Raw genomic sequence first — 23,179 nt, forward strand, 5'->3', positions numbered from 1 at the left:
ATTGGATTACTTATTTTACAGACCGCAATTCCAGAGTGATTTGCGGTTAAAAGAAACTATCTACATTTGTTCTTACACACATACAAGTATATAATCATGAATTATATCGGCTTGTTTGAACATTTTATGATTAACCTAATCTTTCCTTCTTTTTTAATCAGTGTACAGACATTAATCAGTTGTAGTGACTTGTCAAAGTTCACAAACACCGATTTAAACGAGGAGAATATGCTGATTATATTGGGCTAATACAATAATTTTACATAGTAAAGAACATAACGATTCTAAAGCATAAAAAATGAATATGCCTTTGAGATTCCTACTAAAACAGTGCTTTTATTTAAATCATTGAATTATATATTTAACTATATATTATAATGTAAAAGCCTTTATATTTATTTTTTATAATTTACAATTCCGTTCATCTTCTGATATCAATTAGTCATCTCGTTTATATCATCGTTTCTTTTTTAATTTTGTACATTGTACATGGATAGAAAAGGTACCACTAACATATTCGTAATTTTCTTGGCATCAATGCTCGCCTGAATTACCATGGAAACATTTTATATTGCACAGCAAAAATTTTAGTCGTTCCTCCTTAAGCACGTTTCATATATATTATTTTCTTGGTTAATATCATTTCTTGAAAAGACATTTTGGGTGGTGGAGATTTCAATTATTACTTGGACAGCAACATGTTTTTTTTTCTTTTCTTGTAAATTTACTTCAGCATAGTTACCAAAACAAGAAACAAGTAATGCCCCAGAATCCAACTGAATCATGCACAAACAAAATCATCCATTATTAAACAAAATTTAAAAAGTAATAATTTGACAGCTTTAACTATATTAGTCCAGCAACAAGACTTCACATCTTTCAACCCGTCAAAAAAGCATAGACTCGATTTTCAATTCTTAGAATTCATGACTTGAAAGCATCATCGATCGCAGTATCAAACTGTGAATGCATCTCACATGGTAGCTTCCACCTCAGGATCACTTTCTATCTTAGCAGCAGGCACGTTGTTGCCACCTCTCAAACGTGAAGATACATTATCAATGGCAGAATTTAGTTGCCCTATCTTCTCGTTCAAGGTCTGCCTGGTCCTCTGCTTTCAGAAACAGCATAACATAGTTGTAAGATTCCAAGAGTCTATTTGAAAACTCTTTATTTTCGATAAATAAGCTCAAAGAAACTCTTCTAAACTTGTATTTAAACATATTGTAAGCATATTTCAATAACAGAAAAGTTGAATCTAAAGCCAAAAGGAGCCTAATTACATTTACCTCTAACCCTTCGTCATAATACATTGGTCTTTTGGCCTTGCGAAATCCATACTCATCCTCATTTAGCAGAGATCTTCTGATCTGCATCACAAAATAGTGTCAACATACAAACTTGCAAGCATACTAAGCCATCAAAATGGCAACAATAATATCATGAGTAAATAGTAACAAAAGTAACAGCAGTACAACAAAAAGATGGATAATTAAAATAAATGAGTATTTTTTCCAAGACAAAAAGTAAATGATACTAATATGAGAAATGTTAGCAACACTCACTCTAACACTCTTCTTAATACTCTCCCTACTATTGGTTTAAAATTAAAAAATTTAGTGAGTCCTACCACTAAACCAAGAGAGACTCTTTCATTAAATGAAATACAGAACCCACAAAATTTGTAATTTCTAATAAAGAGAGTGTTAGTGATATATATCCGAAATTTTGCCATGAGAATGTTTGTAGTACTCGAGACAACCATAAAACCAGATTCAAAGATGGGAAGCTAGTGAAACACTACATGGACATTTTTCATATTTGTAAATAAAAATAAACATTCATGACTCTAACTCATCATCCCAGCACATTGATATTACCATCGTTACAGCATATAAAAGAAAAAACCACTTATTCTTTTTCTCTTCTTAGAAAAGCAAATTTAGCCATTGGAGCATGAAACAAATGTCCCACTTAGAAATGAAACAGAAATTATATAGTTAATAATGACAAGTCCATTGAGTCAGTCCTTCATGACTGCATTTTCTTGTTTAGCAAAAAAAATTTAATAATTTTCAAAAGAAGTTATCTACCACATAGTTAACTCATCTTACTTTCCCTTTCTTCTTGATGTGTAATCAAGTTTGTTCACCATACACTGCTTACGGTTTAAGTTGTTAGTATTAAACAAATTTAAAATAGAAATAAGAAGAAATCACCTGGGGAGCAAAGATATAAGCAACAGTTCCAAAAATTGCACCACCCAGAAGAAAGCCAGCAAGAAAATCTCCACCTCCACCTCCTCTATTATCACTATACATGGGAGATAGAAAATGGAAAGCTCAGTAAGTCTTTGTGTAATCTTCCAAAATAAGCAACCAATAAAATCAAGTGACGTGCAAATTCCAACTATTACTCCAAGTACTCGGAATTTAAAAAGAATATTAGCACCAAAATAATTTCAAAAAATCATGAAATGAAACGGTGGCTACCATTTTTGCTTCTAATTCATTTCAGAAAAAGCAGATTCAAATGCTCATTCACTATTAGGTCTAAAATTCATGAAAATCTGTGAAATCAGAACATACAAGTATAACAATTAACAGATAGTGGAAAGAAACATTAAACATCACCATTCTTCACCTCTGGTCTTTCGTAGACAAAATGTAACACATCAACTGGTCTGGAAGATTGTTCTATGATTTATTTAGCATAAACGACTATACGAGATTGGAAAGAAAACCAATCTGTGTGCATACGACAACAACAACAAAACCTTATCTCACTAGGTGAGCACAGCTACATGGATCATGCAATGCAATTCACAAATATAATGATGATGTTTAAAGATTTCTGAAATTCTATATTTAAAGATTCACAAAATATTCCCAAGCAGATCATATTTATGTGAGATATAAACCGAGACACCAATCACCACAGAAACCAAATACAAAGTCTTAAAATTTAAATCTAATAAAGTACAAATAAAAAAGACAAAATCATCTGATACAATCAGAAGTCTGGCTAGGGCTATAATAGATTTAATTTTTCTTAATCAGTCGAAATTGCAATCACAATAATAAAATTCAAACCTAAGACGATGTGCATGTTATCTCAACACTCGTTACTAGGTCGATCTAAGTAGTTTAATTTATTTTAAAACATAAAATTGCACCGAAAAATAAAGTGAGGTCAAAATGGCATACCGGTATTCTGCACAAATTGATGACCTGCGGTTCTTGTTGATCACGAGATTTGATCTCCTTTGAACACTGACCTTAGTTCCAACCCCAAATGAGTTACCCTTTGTTAACCACAACTCAGGTGACTTGACATGAGATCCACCTGGTCCCAAATTAAATCCCAAAAAAAAAATTACAATACAAGAATTCCATGATTTATATTGAATTAAAAAAAATCTCATTTTTCATATTCTCCATATACGCTCCATTCGGTGATGATTATTAATCATAAGGAAGCATCAATAAAAGCAGAGAAAACCCTAGAAATGAAGGACTACCGACTGATAGTTAAAAAAAGACATTTTTTTTTTCTGATGGGGCGTGTTATTTGAACATTGTTGATTCTTAGAAGCCAAAAGGGTTATTGAAAAGACGGAAAAATTCACCTGAAATGGAGAAGGGGGTGAAACAAGTTGCCATGAGAGAGTGTGTCTGAAAAGAGAGAGAGAGAGAGAGAGAATTGTAATAAGAGAATGGAGATTACAAGCAGCAAATTGATAACTTATTTGTCTTTCTGTATGAAATAAAATAATAACTGTTCATCACCACAATTTTATGTTTATTTATCTATCAGCTATTTCATTATTTCAAATAAAAGAGATATATTTAAAAAACAAATGTTTAAATTTTAGTTCACAACTACTACTATTACTATTCCTTTATTCATTATCTAATGTTTTGGGAACATCATGAATAATAACAAATTTGAAGCTAAATTTAATTTTATATCACCGCTGAAAAAATAAATATCTATCTTAATTTTAAAAAAAATAATCGATTTCGCTATCAAACAGGTTTTTGTTTTTAATTTATACACAAAATATAACTACATTCATTGCATGATTATTTTTTACTTCTATTTATTATAAGATATTAAACCCTCTCGTGGCATGAATATTATGTTTAATTGCAATTTTTTCATCTAATGTTTTTCGTGTGTTTTGCTTCTCAAAAGAATTTTCTACGTATTTTCTTTCTCAATTTTAAAAATATCATAAATGAAAATTTACTCTTATTTACTTAAACAGTCTCAATTATATGTAACGAAATTGTTTCAAATAATTGTAACAAATGGCGATACAAATTTTATGGTATTTAGTAAATTAGGAGCAAAATTCATGAAAAAAAAGTAAGATAAAATTTACAAAAATGTATAAGTTTAGAAGAAAAATATATATAATTAATCTTAACTTTGTAAATAAACCCTAAACCAAAAAATTATTTTAAATTAATTGAATCATAATTATATTAACTTGATAAAAAAAATTAAGATATCATAAATAGATATGTTATTTATTATTCATCACAATATATACCAAATAAAAATAATAATATAAACTTGCTTTTAAAAGAAATAATCATTTTGATTATTAAAAAAAATTAAATTTTTATATAAAGGAAAATTTTTCTTCGGTGAAATGTAATCTCTTTTGAATCGTGATATTATTAGCGTTAATTTTGTTATAACCAATTCAATCTTCTAATGCTGATCACTCTTTATATATATATATAATGAACAATTTAACTACTTATTTCTATTTTTTAAAACTAGGATTATTGAAAAGTTAAAATCTCATGAACACACATCATGCACTAAACAATATATAGTTTATGTTATAATTTATATTTTAATAAATAACTGATAAAAATAAAATAATCATAAATTTATTTTAAAAGTACATATAAGACTCTAAATTGCAACACATGTGCATATACACGAACACTTACTTACATACAAATATACATACATAAGTTATAGATATTAATATTTTTTGTTTTAAATTTATTACATCCAAACACTTCTCATATGATTATTTTTAATACATAATATATATCAATCAAGTATATTGTTATTAGTATTTGTTACGTTAAGTTTAGTAATTTTATTAAATAAAAAAAATTGTGCCCCCAAATTTTAGCTTAGACATTTTAAGTGCATCTCAAAAGCATGACCAAAACAAAATATAATAAAAAAGCGTTTTCAAGTGAAATTAATGTGTTTCGTTTTATTTTAAAGAGAAAATATACTTTCTTTACCATGATTTAATTTGATCTTTAAAAAATCATTGGACTAAATTTTGTCCTTAAAAAAATTCATCAAATTATCCCTTAAAATTATTTCTACGAAATAAATTATTATGTTCATCCATAAAATTTCATTAATTAAAAAAAAAGTCAACATAATATACTGATTAGTTTTTTTTTTTTGCCAGAAACACATATATTAGTTGACGCTTCATAATTTTCATATCAATTTTTTTATTTTAAAAAACTCACCAACTTACAATATATATATATATATATATATATATATCATATCTTCCATGCAAAATGATGATTGTCAATTCAAGCATGGAGTTCGTGACTAAGAAGGCAGATCAATTAATCATTTTGATTTGTTAGTCTGTTACGAAAATGATGATTGATCTTTCGTTTACATTTACAAGTTACCACGAACCATTGCAGCATTACAATACTCCCAGTCCCATTCAGATTTGTCCTTCCTAATCATATATTTAATAATTGAGAAGAAAATCATGAACTTCTCTTTCAACAACATAAGTTTAGTTTCAATATAAGATTGTGCTTACCAAATATAATGAAGTAAAGACAGAATGGAGCCAGGAACAGAGGAAACCCTGCCATAAAAATAGTCATCCGCAAGTTCCTAGTATCATATTTGAAATTATGTCGGCTTCAATTCTCTCTATATATACAAACAGCCGTCACTATGCATTCTGAAAACAAAAAAACTAATACAAAAACATGTATGTAACAAAGGATTAAAAAAAGAAAGAAAACTTATTGACTCTTGTTGAGGACAACGGCTCCTTCTTTTGTGTAGCGAGGGGCTGGAAGATTATATCTATCATACATGCTGGGCCATCCGAAACAAGATAATTTACATGATTGGAAACATATAAGCAGCCAGCAGATTTATTTTCTCCCAAAAAGGAAAAACGGGTTGTTCACTCGGTGGCCATCAGGCAAAAGCTCAGCAGCTTTTGTGTGATCCTTGTTTGGAGATGGAAAGGACAGAGAGAGAGAAAGAGATGCAGCAAAACCATCATCCTCCGGCCTATCTCCCACGCTAACCGGGCGGTTATTCTGCCTGTCCACTGCCCCAACTAAGAAAGGCAGCATACCCTTAGGCGCAGACTGTGGCGGTTTCGTCTTGCCCCCTAAGGCAAGCTCTAGATTAGGAGTCCCATCTTGAAACCCTTCATCGTACCCACCAACCGCTTTGGTTGACATGGTATTCAGCACTGATAGTGAGTTGCTAGCATTCTGCATGCCAACCGGAAAGAAGGTTCTTTCCTTCGTACCTAAGTCCTCAAGGATGATTTTTTCAGCACAAGCTTCCTCACATCCTTTGTCCTCAACTGAAGAACAGGAGCCAAGATCATTTCTAAGAGGTGTAAAACTGTCATTAAAAGAGTCTCTACCTCCAGAACCATAAAATCCACCAAAACCTGACTTTAGCCTCTTGCCATAACTTTCTCTGTCTTCTGACATAGCATTTCCCTCACTCCAAGGCATTCTTTGACAACTAACAGCAGAACCCTGCATAATTGTGTCAGAAAGATTTACATATTGAACTTTATCATCAGGTAGCTGACAGTTGACCACTTCTACACTTGGGTCTCCCGGAAAAGTTGCCTCCAAGTCAATGCAGTGACCATCTTTCTGTTTCTTCTTAAGCCATCGCCAGTCTTCCTCAACGTCCATTTTTTTATCCTCACGTATATTGCTTACAGAACCCATTTCTTGATCTTCAGGCGTTACCTCCAAATCAATATAATGATCATCTTTCGGTTTCCTCTTAGGCCTTTGCTGATCTTGACCAATAACTGTTATTGAATTTTTATCCTTACTAAAATTGCTTGTAGCACCTGGTTCTTGATTGTCAAGATTTGCCTCTAAATCAATATAATGACAATCCTCTTTTCGTTTCTTCTCAGGCCTTTGTTGGTCTTTATCACTGTTTATTTTTTCTGAAATCTTATCCTCGCTAATATTGCTTGCAGCACCTTCTTCAGAAGGAATCAAAGACAAGGTGTTCTCTTGCTTAACAGAAATATCCGAATCGGTTTTTGTTTCCACAATCATACTACTTGCACTTTTTCCTGTTGCTTCAGGAGGTTCACACTCTCTGCACTGTCCTTGTTCAGGTACACCAGCTTTCTGCATAAAGCAAGAACGTGTTTAAACAAACTCAGATGATTGGCATCAAAGATAACAACTACTCTTCACAAAATGGGTTTCTAAATAGTGGTCTCAAGGTAGGTACAGTTCACAGCAATGACAGCATAGCTTACAAGCAACAAGATGTTAGACACATACAAGGGGATTGGCTCAAGGGATTTCATCCTGACACATACATACAGTAATATATACTTTTATAAACACCATCCACTATAATTTTATGCCATTTTTTTGGCTTGCTACCATACACCATTAACAGCATTGCTTCAAACTTTTCATAGTAAGAGGGACTATAATCAGACATAATGTTGACATCGCACATGAATGCAAGTAGATTTTTATCAATTGAAAAACAAACTTTCCGGTCTATGAAATTTTATGTATTTAAGGATAAAAACATTACCAGGGGTGAACCAGGAGACTCAATTTCTTGATGTAACAGAGTGCTGCTTGTTAGAACCCTTGATGTAGATTTTGAGTCAATCCTACTATCTAGCTTCTCTAAGTTTCCTTGTGAACCCAAATATGTCTGGTCATTGGCATCCACATTCCTACTTCCATTAGTCTGACGTTGGTCTACAGAAGTGGATGGGAGAAGTGCATTACATGCTTTATCACAATCAATTGATTCTTCATCTTTCTTGCACTTTGGCAAACAATGTGTTTCAGGCTTCGTCAAAACAACAGCTGAAGATTTCTCCTCAACTGGCATCACATTCAAACTGGGAATACAAATCTTTTTTGCAGAATCTGAATTATTGATCCTCCTCCCCCTAAATACGCCCCACAAGAAAAACAACATATTCCAGCCTGCCAAAAAATAGGATCATTAGCAGTCTAAACATGTGTTAACAAGTGAATTTAAACAATTCTTTTCTTTTTACATAGATATGCATTTAAATCAGTCATCTAACTGAAAAGCCAAGCATACCCAATTGTCAAGGACCGACTTACCCCCCCCCCCCCCACAAAAAGCTTAAGCAATTAGGTGAAGGCATGTGAATGATTTTATATCAAACGTGCCTCCTTAAAGCAAGGACAATGCACAGGCACATGCTAATATTCATTTTCTTTTAGAAAACAAGTAGAACGAATTCATGACCACTAATTTGAATCCCCAATTGAAACAAACATTGGAAGAACTATGCCACAAAAGCTAGCCATTGTGATTTCAAGCTTCAAACACAAATCCCACATTAAAAACCCATACTTCTAAGACGGGGCTCTAGTTCCAACCTCTGATTGGATCCTAACATTCCACCATGCTGCCCCCTGCACCCACCCACTCATGCTGACTGTACACTAACCCTTTGAGAAGTCATGCAAAAACAACAGTGCTAGAGTCACCACCTCTGCTTCCTGTTTGCAACTAAGACACGAGATGCAAGGATCTAATACCAATTGAGGACCAACTCTCCCAAAAATTTGATTTATTATGTTAATACTCAAGAATGATTTTATATCTAACCGAAATTTAGCACTGATGACACACTAATGCCTGCTGAATGCATGGTCAAATTATTGCTTTTGACTTGGTCCGAGTTCAATACAGAACATTCTTATTCTTTGCAACCTTAATGCATTTCATCAATGCTAGTCTTATTCATAATTCTGACATCATATAAAGCAATATAGAATCCTGAATCAAAATAAATGGGATCACCAGCCAGGCAAATGACAAGTAACCATTTAGCACTGGTGACACACTGATGCCTGCTGAATGCATGGTCAAATTATTGCTTTTGACTTGGTCTGAGTTCAATACAGAATATTCTTAAATTTTGCAATTTAATGCATTTCATCAATGCAAGTCTTATTCAGAACTCTGACATCATATAAAGCAGTATAGAATCCTGAATCAAAATAAATAGGGTCACCACCCAGGCAAATGACAAGTAAAGTAACCATTACGCCCCCCCCCCCCCCCCCCAAAAAAATAAAATAAAATAAAAAACACAACACACACAAGGTGCACACTAAAACAGAAGAATGCTTGTCTTTGTAGAGAATTCTGAAACCATGTTTCTCCGAGACATTTCAAAATTGCATATATAAAATAATTTAAGCAACCCATGAACACTAATCCAGCCTTAAACATCAACAAAAGCCCCAAACCTGCAAGTATCCCTCCACAAGTTGCTTATAATGTTGGAAAAGTATGAAATAATTCCTTACGCTGTGAATTTTCAGGAAGCTGATTGGAAGGGAATATCAGCAGTTCAACACCATCATAATTTCCTTTAAGTGCTAAATCATTTCTAATCATGTGATCCAATAAACCCTTGTAGTATCTCTCATAACTGTGTCAGAACATCGCTAATAAGTCAATTATGACAAAAAAACAAAGAAATATTTGCTTTTCATGGTCTACTGCCAATATAACAATAATATCCATATACTTACCTTTCAACATCCCTGGCAAAGAAGTAAAGGGCAATATTATCTTCACTAACCCCACCATGATGAAACTGTGAAGGCCAAATGCTCAGTCGAGAAACTTCATTGAGGGGAACTTTGGGTAGGAACTTGTCCACTACCCCAATAACCTTAGAAGAAACACAAGATGATAAATGCGCCTGAAGTCCAGTATATAAATCAGGAGGCTTTCCATTTCTATGCACTTCAAAGACACCCCTGCAAGCAAGCAACAAAGCTTATGTACAGTGCACTTTATTGAAAAACATGACAATTAAAACAGCAAGAGCAACCCAGAACTAAAGACAAGCTAGTTCATCAAAAGTTGTTTCATACTGCCAGATGTATTCATATTCAGGAAAGGCTAATGTCTTCGAAGGAACACTTGACAGTGCCACAGCTTTATCAGACAAGTCTCTCACTACAAGCTTTCCAGCTGCAAGACCAATGGAATCTGACTTTCCTGTTAGGGACTGAGAGTCAGTTGGACAAGAGTTAAGTTGCTTCAAATCATTGGCAGATGAACATTTTGAAGAATCTGAGGTAGAATTCTCAAGGGTTTCCAGTTGTTCATGGGCTTCATCAGCAGATATACTATGCTTCAGTGTGCCAGAAATCAACACTTGGTCTTTTGAAGTCACTTCACAATTCAACTCTGTGCCTGAGGTAGAGACCTCATCAGTTTGATTAGACACTTCTTTCTTCTTGTAAATTTCAGGCCTTCTAAGTAAAGCAGCCTGGATTGCAGCTTTCAATATATTGTCTTTATGCATCTCCTCTTTTGAACTACTGGAGGCAGTGACAGATATTTCGGCACCAGATTCCTGTGTAGTACCAGCTGTGCAACATTCCAAGGGATGGCCAAATTCCTTACACTTTTGACAGAATGGGTTTTTTGAAGAAGTTGGAACAGGTGACCTTACACGATCACCACTAGAACTATCTCTGCTTTTCTCAACCTGATTTGCAGTCTCCCGTGATCGAGGCAGCACATCCTGTTGAGCTTCATCAACCCGGGTTGATGTTCTCTCTATTAGATTTAAAGAAAAAATGAAATAAGAAATAATATTTGAAGATAGCGTAGTTTGAAGCACAAAATCTACTATTGAAAGAAGGATGCCCCAGCTGAAACTAAAACAAGGGAAAATAACATAGACGGTGGCTTTATGAAACCAAAAGCAGCAGATTAACAACCCACCCCCCCCACACCCCCAAAAAAAAAAAGGTAAAAATAAAAATACAATAGCAGTAATACTGTGTTTCCAATTGAGATCACACCTGAACTAACTTGAGGCTCCAAACTTTTACGACTTATATTACTCATTGACCTTGATAATGTACTTGATTTTCCATCTTGGTTAACCTTCAATTCTCGATTGTTGTTCATTGTTGAGGGTTTACTGGTTTCAGCACGAGGTGTAAGCTTTTGATCACCCTTAGGAGTGGAAACGACAGTACTAGCCACGGGACGATCAACCCTAGACGGAAATTTCCTATCAAACACACCTGATTCTTTTGAATGTCTAGAACCTTTCAAATCCTGAGTAGTTGCAGACTTGGGCGAAAGCATTTTAACTTTTGATTCAGATGCATTTGATCGCCCCAAACTCGAGGATTTGAATAATGTTGATTTGCCAGTCATTCGAGCAGGCATGTCCATGTTCTTTGAAGTATGTTCATTACCCCCTTTTGGTTTTGGGGGAACAACTTCTTCAACAAGTTTAACTCTTGGCTTGGAATTCAAGTTGTTGAATGAATTAGACTTCAACAACATACCTATTCATAGGAACAAAAGTTGTACTTAGAATAAATGAAATACTAGGATACAGGGTAAAAAATCATTAAGGAACCCAGTTCCTCAAAAGACCTTAAGACCTGCAGAAAATATAGAAAGTTGCAGAGAAGAAAAACAGATGAAAAATAAATGCTTACCCTTAGGATTTTGACCCCGGGGACCAATCGAAGGAGAGCGAGCAATCTCTGTGTCATTACCACCAGAGTGGTTTCGAATAGGCATCAGAAGACTAGGCTTCACTTTTGATTTATCCAAGCTCTTAAATGAAGATTCACGGGATAATGGAACTAACTTCTTGGGACTTGACATCTTTGGTGATCCTGTACTTGATTCAAGAGCTTGTCTTTTTGCTGCTGGAGCTACTTCAATGTTATCAGAAAGCCTTTTGCCAGAAACTTGTGAGGTTGAACCAGCTTCAACCATTTTTTGGTCTTCAACATCTGAATACAAAATTCAAATCCATAAATGTAAGCATACAGAAATAGATATACACATACATGAGTGCTTCAATGTTTATGTACTCAACATCAAAGACTGCAAATTCAGTTCACAGAAAGCAAAAAAGGGTGTGTAATGTCAAACCCCAGAATTATGTAATATGATATATAACTTCACTCTTACCCGATCTTTTATTTTCATTCTCCTCTGCATCTTTGCATTCTTCACATAACCAATCCCCTTCAGGGACTTTCTCAAGCATGTCTCGCATACAGTAGCTGATTCAACGAAATAATAATGATAAAATTCAATTTAGACTTTAGAGAACAGAATTTGTATCAATATAATAGAAACTAAGAAATAAGGTGAAAGTTTCTCGTGCATACGTGTGCTCTGCACCGTCACTGCACCTACTACATATGGCAAGTAGATCCTCACGACCAGCATCTCCACAGATGTCACACACCTTTACCTATTTTCCAGTCAATGAAATGAGAAATTTAAGTTGAGGTTAAGCACATCCACATATGCTATTGCATTTGCCCTCATTTTCATCTCAATCAAGTTTAGATTCAGCAAAAAAACACAAAACAAACAGATAGAAAAGGAAAGATACTCACATCATGTTCCACAACATCTGATTCATCACTCTCGTCTTCAGATTGAGGTTCCTGCTTGCCAGGCAATTTAACCAGCTCCGTTTTCTCACCTTGTCCATTGTGAAGTGAACATTTAGGATCTTCATTGTTAACATCACAAACAGCGGTATCTGCTTCTGACTTTGGACATACTTTTAGTGAAATCTCGGAAGTACTCTCAACAAGGCGATCCTTAACAGCAATATGTTTCTCACCAGAAACAACAGGTTCCCTCTCTTTGGTCAAGGATGAACTAGAATTCTCAATGGAGCATTCCAACAATTTTTCTGGAACATGAGAAGATGAATCCCTTTCCACATGCATTATTATTTTCTCTTCCTTCCTCTGATGGCTGCCATTCACAAAATTAGCATCACTGGCTCTACTAATACAAGAAGTGTTGTCATCATGACCTTCTAAATACTTGGGATCTTGATACTTATTCAATGTAATTTGTCTACTCTCGGCATTTTCGGACAAAGCATCATGACTTGAATTAACACTCTGCATATTACTTGCTTCACTGACAGTGTGCTGCGAGCTTTCACAAGCTCTGCTCCTAAGAGAATATGCATTATCCTCTTCCATAGAATACTGGTTATTAGCCTCTCCTACGCGACAGTTTTCATCAGAAAACTCTTCAGCCTTTGGCCCCATGAGAGCATGGTTAAGATGCATGCAAGATGAACAAGGAGCCGAGCACACATTGCAAGTTCCCGATTCAAGTCTCATATCAGTGTTCTGAAACTGAATCATAGAATGTTTGACAAGCTTTTTTCAGATTTGGCTGATACATAATCAAAACAAAGCACAAGTTAAATGAAAGATGAAAATTGACTCAGACCCTAATGCTTTTTACAGAGTTAAGGATACCTCCAATAGCAAGGTTTCATAATGTTACGGCATAGGAATAACATGAACAATTTATCACAATTCTCAAGCACAGAAACTGCATCAGGATTTATCTTATATTTGTGAAACATATTTTGAAGTTCAGTGACTAGAGCTCATCTTATTCTCTGAGGTGTGGACATTGTGCGAATCATGGATTTACTCAGATATGTTTCTAAGTTGCAACGTTTTCTCTGAGCATGTTTGAAGTTTGGGATCCATAAAAGGAGTGTATTTGAATGTACTGTGATGCCAATCGTGCCATAACTTATAGCTAGAGTTTCTTACTCTTACAGCTACTAATCTTAAAAAGGATTGTTTTTTAAACTTGTGAATTTTAGCAAATAAATTCTTTAGGAGACTTCCTTGTCATATACGCAGAGAATGGTGAACACTCTTGAACTAATTGCTTCAATTTTAATTTTTTTTCGAAATGCCTGCTTAAGGGGGGTCCTAATTCTCAATAACTGCTATACTTCTCTACTAATGAATTCTTCTTTGAACAAAAAGAAAGATGAAGACTACATAGGAAATAAGAAAACAAGAAACCAAAAAAATATATGCCCAGACCAATGGACATACATGCTACATTTACATTCACATATGCATACAATTCTATTCAAAGATGACAGCTCCTCCAATCTTCCACTCCTACATCATACTTGATCTTCCCACTCTTTCAGTTTAATAGACAATAATGTTATTCAAATGTTGCAACTATTTCACAGCGTCAGCGATAAAACAATAACAAAATAATGCACATGTTGCAAAAAAAAAAAAAAAAAAAGGAACAACATGTGAATTACCCTGTTATCTCAGCGCGTACTCCTGAATATTATGATGATTGATGACTCATAGCTGAGCTTCTAAAATCTGGAAAGTCCTCATCGACATGCAGAATTTACATCCAAACCACATTAACAAACATTGCCCCAACTTTTTCAGAAAAAGTTACTAAGCAGGTACCACTCCATGAAATACTTCTCTCAACCCAGAATCTACCAGAGATTAAAATTTTGCAAATGCTAATTGAAGTGATGTAAAAGGTCCCCCACCCACCCACCCACCCCAACCAAACAAAAAAAAATCCCCAAAGTCCCAAAACCCTTTCTAAAGACAAAATCAAACCCTAACCCAACCACACACTGAATTGTAACTCCCCTTTTGAGAACAAACAAGTACCCAACTTTTCCGATAAATTCCTCTCAAAACAACAAAACCAGCTTCAATTTCAAACATGCAGAAAACTAAACAAAGCGAAAATCGATTTTGAGCAGAGAAAAAAAAAATCAAAATAATCAACCCAAAAAAAAACCCTAACTGGGAAAAAAAAAATTGAGATAAAAAGCAACCCGGTTGCATTGCAGACCATTACCTTGGTTGCGTGAGGCAAATTCCGATGAGAAAATAGAGAACAGTGGGCGGTAGGGAAATTGTGGGTTATGAGAGCTTAGAGTATGGATCCAGCAAATGGGGGATTCAAAATGAAGGGTTGAGGGAAGAGCCCAGATGAGCATGCAAATTTCATACAACAAACTCTCTCTATTTATTTATACACAATAATATAATAAATGGCAGCATCCATTAAATATATAACTTTTTTTTCTTCTCTCCTCACTTTCTCTGTCTGTGATCTGAAGAAAAATAATAATAAAAGTAAAATCTTGCAAATGGGCTTTTTATTTTTTCTTCAGAATCCAAATCCATCTAACCCAGCTGTCTCTCATCTCTCCCTTTCTCTCACTAAATGTAGCTTCCTCTAAAACTTTCCCCCCCTCTCTCTCTCTCTACATTTTCTAAATCAAATTCATTCATTAATTAACTCAAAAACCCTTAAAACAGAATTCTCCTTCATTTTTAGATTCTTTTTTTTTTTACTTTTGAGGTATTTTCTTTAAATCTTTTTTTTTTTACTATAGCTTACTCTGTTAATTATTTATTATTTATTTACGTTTTTTTTTAATATTATTATAACCGATCCTGCGTGAGGAAGATAATAAGCAAGTGAAGGCGAATGAAAGGAGCATTACGCACGTGTGAAGCGTGTTAGTTGAAGAATGGGAAGCGCGTGGGAAATGTGCGCGTGAGATTGAGTGAGTCAGCAGTAAGGCCTGATTGGCAAGCGTCTGTGCCTCACATTTCGCCCCTAATCCCCTATGCCCTAAGCCATAAGCCATTTTACTCTATATTCTTTAAATTCATTAAATAAGGATGTGGCAAATAAAGTATCGCATATCATCCACGTGGACATATGTTTAAAAAATTCACAAAAACAATATTTCATTATAAAAACTTATAAAATATAGAGACTAGATAATATTTAAGTGATCACTAAGATTAATCTAGTTATTAGATAGAGAGAAATTTAGGTAGTTAAAAATATGAAAATTTAGAACGAGTTTTTATTGCGATCATCTTTGTAATATTTCTTAGACCATTAGGGTTAGTCTAGTGGTTGGGTGAGGAAGGATTGAGGTAGTTAGAAGCATCCCAATTGCAACTATCTTTGTAATATTTCCTATTTTTATCAACAAAAAAAATTGTAATATTTCTTATCTTTATTAAAAAATATATATATTTAAGTCAAATAAAAATAAAATAATTAAAAACTCCCATTTATTATTAGTCTTCAACTTTTAAACAAAAGTCATCGTTCTAAACCTAAAAAGTACCATGTAATTTAATTTTCAATGTAACTTTGAATTTAAATCAAACTAAAAATGGTTTTAAAAAAATTTAAATCTTTTTATTATTAGAAAAAGTATAATTTAATGAATAATTTTACATAATTATTATGCTACATCGTTTTTTGAAATAGTAAAGTTTCCTTCTTATTTCAATTATGTTTACAATATTTTAGTTGCAAAATAATAAATTTTTTTGTTATTTTGTATTATTATTTAATAGTATGACGCTTTTTTCTATGATATAAAAGTAAATTTTACGCCTTTTTAATGATATATTAATATTGGTATACTTTATCTTTTTTTATGTTCTATTTTGTCATATGGTTTAAGTTTTTTTTAATTCTTAAAACCATTAAAAGTTTGTAATTAATATTTTTTTTTAAATTCAGTTATTGTTCAATTTTTTAAAGTATCATTTACTTTTCATATTAATTATTTTTTCATACCTATATTCCTTTTGTATTTTCTCACTCCATAATAAATAATTAAGGGTATAATAAAAATTTTAATTTTTATTGATAATTAAAAATAAATTTATACAATATTTGATATTTTCCCAGGAGCATAATTTTTTTATGTTTTAGTTTTTTTTTTCAAAATGTTTGTTGCTTTACACATTTTAAGTAGTATTAATAAACTTTTTATATATATTATTATTTAACAATTTTTTTCCTATTCTATAATTATTCTTGTTAAATATATCAAATGAGGATATATTGGACTTAACATGTTAATATTAAATATTTTTTAAAGTGTACAGAAATCTTAAACATTAAAAAAAATATATCGCTTAAAAGAAATGTCATTCTTTAATAACGTTGGTAAAAATGTTTTGTGTTCATGATGATTTGTCACATAACGACTTTTGATGGTTTTGAATTTTACAAAATTGACATTATGTATTTGAAAGACAAGTTCATGTTGTTATTTGAATAATTTTAACCCTATTTAACATTTTTTAAATATTTATGTGTGATTTTTTTTTACTTAATAAATACTATTTTGTCTAATATGATACTATATTTATATTTATATTATTTATCTTTAAATATTTGTTGTAAAATATACTTTAATGTTGAAATTAATATATGTTAACAAGTTTTTATGCCTAATTTTGTCTTTATATTTATTGGATTTAATCAAATTAAATTTAAATTTATAAAATTGACCTATCTAATATTATGAATCTTAACTAATTAAACGTGTTCTTGGAGTTTTTTTTTTTCAATATCAATAAACATTTCTTATTAATATGGGACAATCTCCTTTTAAAACTTGACAAACACTAAATGAGTAATAATTCCCTTCGAATTCAAGTTTTTTTCATTCTAAATAATCAAGATTTGATAATTGGTCATTTAATTAAGTGATATGAGTCATTTGTCATTCACATTAATTCAAATAAGTACCTAAAGACGTATTTAAGTATACACATCATTATTAATTTATTTGCATAAAAAGATCATTTAATTATACATGTCAACCTTTTTTTTCATTGACCGTATGTATTTTTTATTCACAGCAGCTCAATTAATTACATGTAAAACTGGTAATAATTTAGTTTGAGTTGGATTATAAATAATAAAACCATTTTTAAAAATATTTAATATATTTAATATTCAACATTTGAATTCAAAACTAATAATTAAGATAATTGATAAAATAATTTTATATCATTTAATTCATGTAATTGATGATATTACACATGTCACTTTATTTATTTATTTATATATATATATATATATATATATATTATTTAATTATAATTTAATTTTTTTACACAAAAAACATATAAAAAATCGCATTGTCAATTAATCAAAATTCATTATGTATAATTAAATTTATTGTTTTTATGAAATAAATTATTTAAAAGTCATGCATACTAATATGTAATTGGTTGATAACACGAGTAGAAAATAAAGTTACACCAATCATTAAAATCATAATTTATTTTATTAAATACTTCCTTAGGCATGAAGAAACTTAGAGATGAATTTTGAGTGTTTAACGGTGTTTTTTTTTTTTTTTTTTCCTTTTATACGTAAAAAATCACAATGATATCAACTTTAAAAAAAAAAGTACGAGAAGGTATATAAAAGTTGAAAATTTGAATGCTTTTGATAATTGGAAAATGAAAAAAAATGTAAGTTTTTTTTATCACAATGAAAAACTACCCTATCGTGATTAAATATATAGAAGTAAAATGTGAGTAAATCATAATCATTAAAATATAAATAAAAAATTTAATAAATAAAAATAATAATTATAAACATTTTTTTTATAAAATTACTAATATTATGATTTTTGCAACTATTAATATCACTACCACTCATCACTGTAATACTATTTTTATTATCGTCACTATTATTATTATTATCATTACCATTGACGATGATAATAACGATGGTGACAATGTCATCAACATTGTTACCATTGTCATTGTCACTATTGTTATCAACAATGATAGTGGCAACAATTATGACGGTGATAATGGTGGTAATAATGAAGTTTTAATAATGATAGTGATAACATCAGTGATAAAAGTAGTATGATCGTGGTGGTACATAGTAATTTTTTTAATCTTTTAATCTAAATTATTCAACTTAGTCTAATGGTTGAAATTAATTTATCTCGCTCTAGCATTAAAAACCTACCTCTCACAGTGTGTGTGAGTGTATGTGTGTGTGTATTGTATTGTCTAATTTGGGTTCGTCGAGTCAAGCTCATGACCAAGCCTAATTGTGACAAGCTTGGATTGTAACTTAGGAACAACCAGAAAAACAATATTGATATCATACCTCCAAATACTCTATAGGACATTAGAGAGCGACACACAAAGGATAATGTATCCTCGCAATAAATGCCATGCACAATCATGTGGACACATAGGGTTTCAACCATGCATATATAGGGCACGAGGTATCACTATAATCATAATTTCATTTTTAACTTAAACTCCCTTTTAACTTAAGCATTAAGGAGTTTTTGCAAGTTTCCCTATCATCGTTGATGTCAAAACAATTTAAAAGTCATCCTCACCGTTGAAGTACTTGTAAAATTGGGTAAGAATATATAGAAATATATATACACAAAGGGGGGGAGGAAGAGATTGTTAGAATCTTGACACCATGTATAAGTTTTAAACTTTATACATTTAACAACTTTTTGTATAATGCAAATTTAATTGATATAACCATTGAATCATATGATACTATATTCAAAATTATATATATCAAATTTTATATGATTCTAAAATTACTTACTAGTTCGTGAATTGGCTTTATCTTCATGTATAATATGATATTTAAAATATGTCTAAATAATCATTCTTGGATAATATATCTAAAAAAAATTTTCAAACATGTGAATTTAATATACATAATCTTTCAAGTATAATGTCATATAATTCAACCGTTAGATCGATTAAATTTACATTACACAAATTGTTATTGAAAATGTAAATTTTTAGACTCACACCTAGTGTCAACAGATCCTAACTCGTAAGGTGTATGTCTAAAACCTTACACCAAATATTATACCTTCAATAACTTTTTGGATTAAGTATAAACAAGTTATCAAAATTTTTAAAAAATTGTAAACTCAATTTATATACCAAGAACTTATAATTTAATCATTTGATCATTGAAATTTAACGTATATCACGAGTTATTGATTTCAAATCACACATCCCGCTTTCTTGGAACCCCGTCCCTCCAATGAAATTGTGACACATAAATTAAAATATCCAATTCATATTTAAATAAATTTAATTGAGCATTAACAACATCTTTGTAACTTTTTTCTTCCCTCCCCATGTTTTTGTCCACCATTAACACACACACATATATAGAGAATTCACTTATTTCAATAGTAAGTTTTGATAGACTTATTCCATTTAATAATTTATATTTTATAATGAATTTTAATCATTCAGTTGTTGAATTAATAATTTTAATAAATAGATTATGTCTGTAATTTTTTTATAAAGTTTGAAAACTATATAATATTTATTATATAGATTCAAATTAACATATATTATGTTTTTAAGAATATATGACCATTTGATTTAATGCAACGAGATATCAAACAATTTTAAAATTTTGTAAAAACAAACTTAATTGATTTATTCATTAAAAAATTTTAATTCGATGATTGAATTGTTGAAATTCAATGTATATAATAATTTATTAAGTGGAATAACTCAACTAAAACTTGTTTTTTTTTAATAAATGGATCTTTTCTCATATACACATATAACACACACACACACATATGTATATATAAAGATCAAATGACATTGATATTACACCATTTTATAAGTTTATATTAGATAATTATTTTTCAAAGTTTATCGTTCGATTAAGAGTTTCTTACTTTTAAATCATAAATAATTTTTTTTATATATTAAGCAAAGATGATTTGATACCTTATTTATATAGAAGAAATTTGTTGTTTAATTTTATCAAAATTTGACATAAACATACATCATGATATGAAGTTATAATTCAATAGTTGGATCTAGAAAATTTACATTTAATATAAAGTTATTGAACAAATGTAATAATTGATAAAAGTTATACACACACACACACATATATATATATATATATATATATATATATATATATATATATTTACAGCTACTACCTCATATATTTGGTTAATTTCTTTATTCAAAATATGATTAAAAAAATTAAATAATAAGGTAATCATAAGATTTAAATGAATTATAAAGATAAAAAAAAAATATTAAAATTTAAAATATATTAATATAATTTTAAAAAATAATCGATCAAGTCATTAAGTGAATTTAATTTCAAAAAAGAAAAATTCAATATTTAAACCAATTATAATTAGTTTGATTTAAAAAAAAAAATCATCCATATCAATTTAAGTAATTTGGCTTAAACCATGAGATTAATGATACTAATCAAATTCGATGAACACCTTATATTTTGTCAAGGGTATTAAAGCTGGGTTAGGTAAAGATCCTTTAATTATATAGTTAGCAACTAGTTAGTTTTTGTAATAACAAGGCCTCTATGATCGATAATTCAAGTCTAAAGCTTGAGTAAAATATATCCAAGATTGAGATATTCACCTAGAGATATTGTTTAGTTTGGAGAAATAAAAGTGAAAAAAAAGGATAAAAATTACTATATTATCAATATATCTAAGAGGAAAAAAACTTTTCAAATAGTTGATTACATATAAAGTAAATTAGAAAGATAAGTTTTTTTTAATAAATAATTATGTTTATAATAATAATTGGTTACTTTAAGCATTTGGATATAAATATATTAAAGGAATAGTAAAAACAATTATTTCTCTAGTGCTTTTTCCTTATAGAAGTGAACAAAAAAAAAAAAAAAAAAGGTGCGAAGGCTTACACATATATATATATTTTTCTCTCTCTAAACTAAAGAAAAACAAAAGAAGTTTTTCTTCTTTTTTCCAAACACAGAACATAGTTATAATATATTACAAACAGTTAAAAGTGAACCTTTCAACTTTATTTGCATTGTATGATGCAGAAGAGGTCTTAACAAGTGGCCTCACATTTGTTAACATCTAAATGGAGCTATTAAGTCTTGGTGGGGGCAATGTGAGAGAATTCAACATTTCATGTTAGGTCTTTGAAAATCTGGACTTAGACTGGACCAAAAAAATCAAGTTATGGCATCTTGATCCAATATATGGGTAACACTCCATTATTTAGGTACAAGAGATGTTATTTTTACAATAATTTATATAATTAAGAGAGAGAGAGAGAGAAATATAAGATATAATAAATGACGTGAGTATTTGATGGAAACATAAATACATTAAGAGCTGTTGTATAAAATGTTATGAATTATATAATTCATTAGATATTCATTTCAATTTAATTTTACATATTTTTTTATTCCCTTTGTAATATTTCAAATTTAACTAAAATTATTTTTTAAAATCACGAAAATTCTAGTTTTAGTTTGGTCAAGAATTCATTTATTTTTAATCTCTTAAAATTATAATTTTCTTTTACACAAACATAGACTTTGAGTAAAAAAAAAACAGAAATATAGACTATATTATTTTTATTAAATTGTCTTGAAATTTATTTTCATATATTTTAAATTTTGTTTTTATTCATTGGAAAAAAATAATATTAATATAAGTGAAAAGTGATGAAAAAAGAGGTGTAACCGCGTAAGTGTGTAATGTAAATGGAAAATAAGGGTTTGTGGTGTGTGTTGTGAAAGTGTAGTGTGTTTGTGGAACAGGTTTGTGTTTGTGCTTAATTTGAGTGGTGGGAACAACACAACACAACACATGCATGTACGAATTCACTCGTACAACTATCATCAAATCAAATTAAGAGAACACACCTTTCTTCTTTTTTTCTTCTATTTTCTCGGATGCTCCGTAGATATCCAAAACACTTCTTTTTCAACGGTTCCACCATTTCTAATTGGGAGAACACGATTCTTTATTCTTTATTTATGTTTTATCGCTATTGTTTTAGATATTAACCACATACCTAACTTAATGACCTAAGCAAGGTATTTATATATATATATTTTTTATTCATTGACATCATTATTCAGGTTTGAGAACATCAAGTTAATTTTATTGGGTCAAAAAATTTAATATATGAGAAAAATTTTCGATTGGATAATGAATAAATCAATTGCATCTTAATTCAAAACTTTAAGGTATTGGGTTGAAGAATTTTTTTTTACTTATATATTAATTAATATATCTAATTCTAATTAATGTAAAACTTTTTTCTTTATATTTAAAATCCTAACATCTTTTGAACAAGATATTTATATGCATTGTTTGATGATTCCACTAATTACATTCTAATTTTTCGATATCCACCCC

At 30.6% G+C, this 23,179-nt stretch overlaps 2 protein-coding genes across 6 annotated transcripts; both read right to left on the reverse strand.

The window, feature by feature from the left end:
- Nucleotides 1-781: 781 nt before the first annotated feature.
- On the reverse strand, nucleotides 782-3,785 carry LOC109810920 (uncharacterized). The gene is made up of 5 exons (XM_020374527.3): nucleotides 3,629-3,785; nucleotides 3,207-3,345; nucleotides 2,220-2,313; nucleotides 1,290-1,370; nucleotides 782-1,111 (listed from the first exon to the last, which is right to left on the reverse strand). Exons 1-5 carry the CDS (start codon nucleotides 3,660-3,662, stop codon nucleotides 974-976), a joined length of 486 nt encoding a protein of 161 aa, XP_020230116.1. The 5' UTR covers nucleotides 3,663-3,785; the 3' UTR covers nucleotides 782-973.
- A 2,073-nt stretch (nucleotides 3,786-5,858) lies between these two features.
- Nucleotides 5,859-15,423, reverse strand: LOC109810880 (ASI1-immunoprecipitated protein 2). 5 transcript variants are annotated; one of them, XM_020374473.3, is made up of 12 exons: nucleotides 15,001-15,423; nucleotides 14,432-14,498; nucleotides 12,717-13,481; nucleotides 12,483-12,568; nucleotides 12,280-12,374; nucleotides 11,796-12,098; nucleotides 11,142-11,639; nucleotides 10,200-10,893; nucleotides 9,852-10,082; nucleotides 9,624-9,748; nucleotides 7,852-8,258; nucleotides 5,859-7,427 (listed from the first exon to the last, which is right to left on the reverse strand). In XM_020374473.3, exons 3-12 carry the CDS (start codon nucleotides 13,464-13,466, stop codon nucleotides 6,180-6,182), a joined length of 4,437 nt encoding a protein of 1,478 aa, XP_020230062.1. In that variant the 5' UTR covers nucleotides 13,467-13,481; nucleotides 14,432-14,498; nucleotides 15,001-15,423; the 3' UTR covers nucleotides 5,859-6,179. The 5 variants fall into 5 exon arrangements, with proteins under 5 accessions (XP_020230062.1, XP_020230060.1, XP_020230063.1 ...); XM_020374471.3 differs by having other exon boundaries at nucleotides 12,717-13,521; XM_020374474.3 differs by lacking the exon at nucleotides 14,432-14,498.
- Nucleotides 15,424-23,179: the final 7,756 nt, after the last annotated feature.

The sequence above is a fragment of the Cajanus cajan genome, chromosome 11, assembly GCF_000230855.2.
Source record: "Cajanus cajan strain Asha chromosome 11, NIPB_CcT2T_4, whole genome shotgun sequence".
Lineage (NCBI taxonomy): Eukaryota > Viridiplantae > Streptophyta > Magnoliopsida > Fabales > Fabaceae > Cajanus > Cajanus cajan.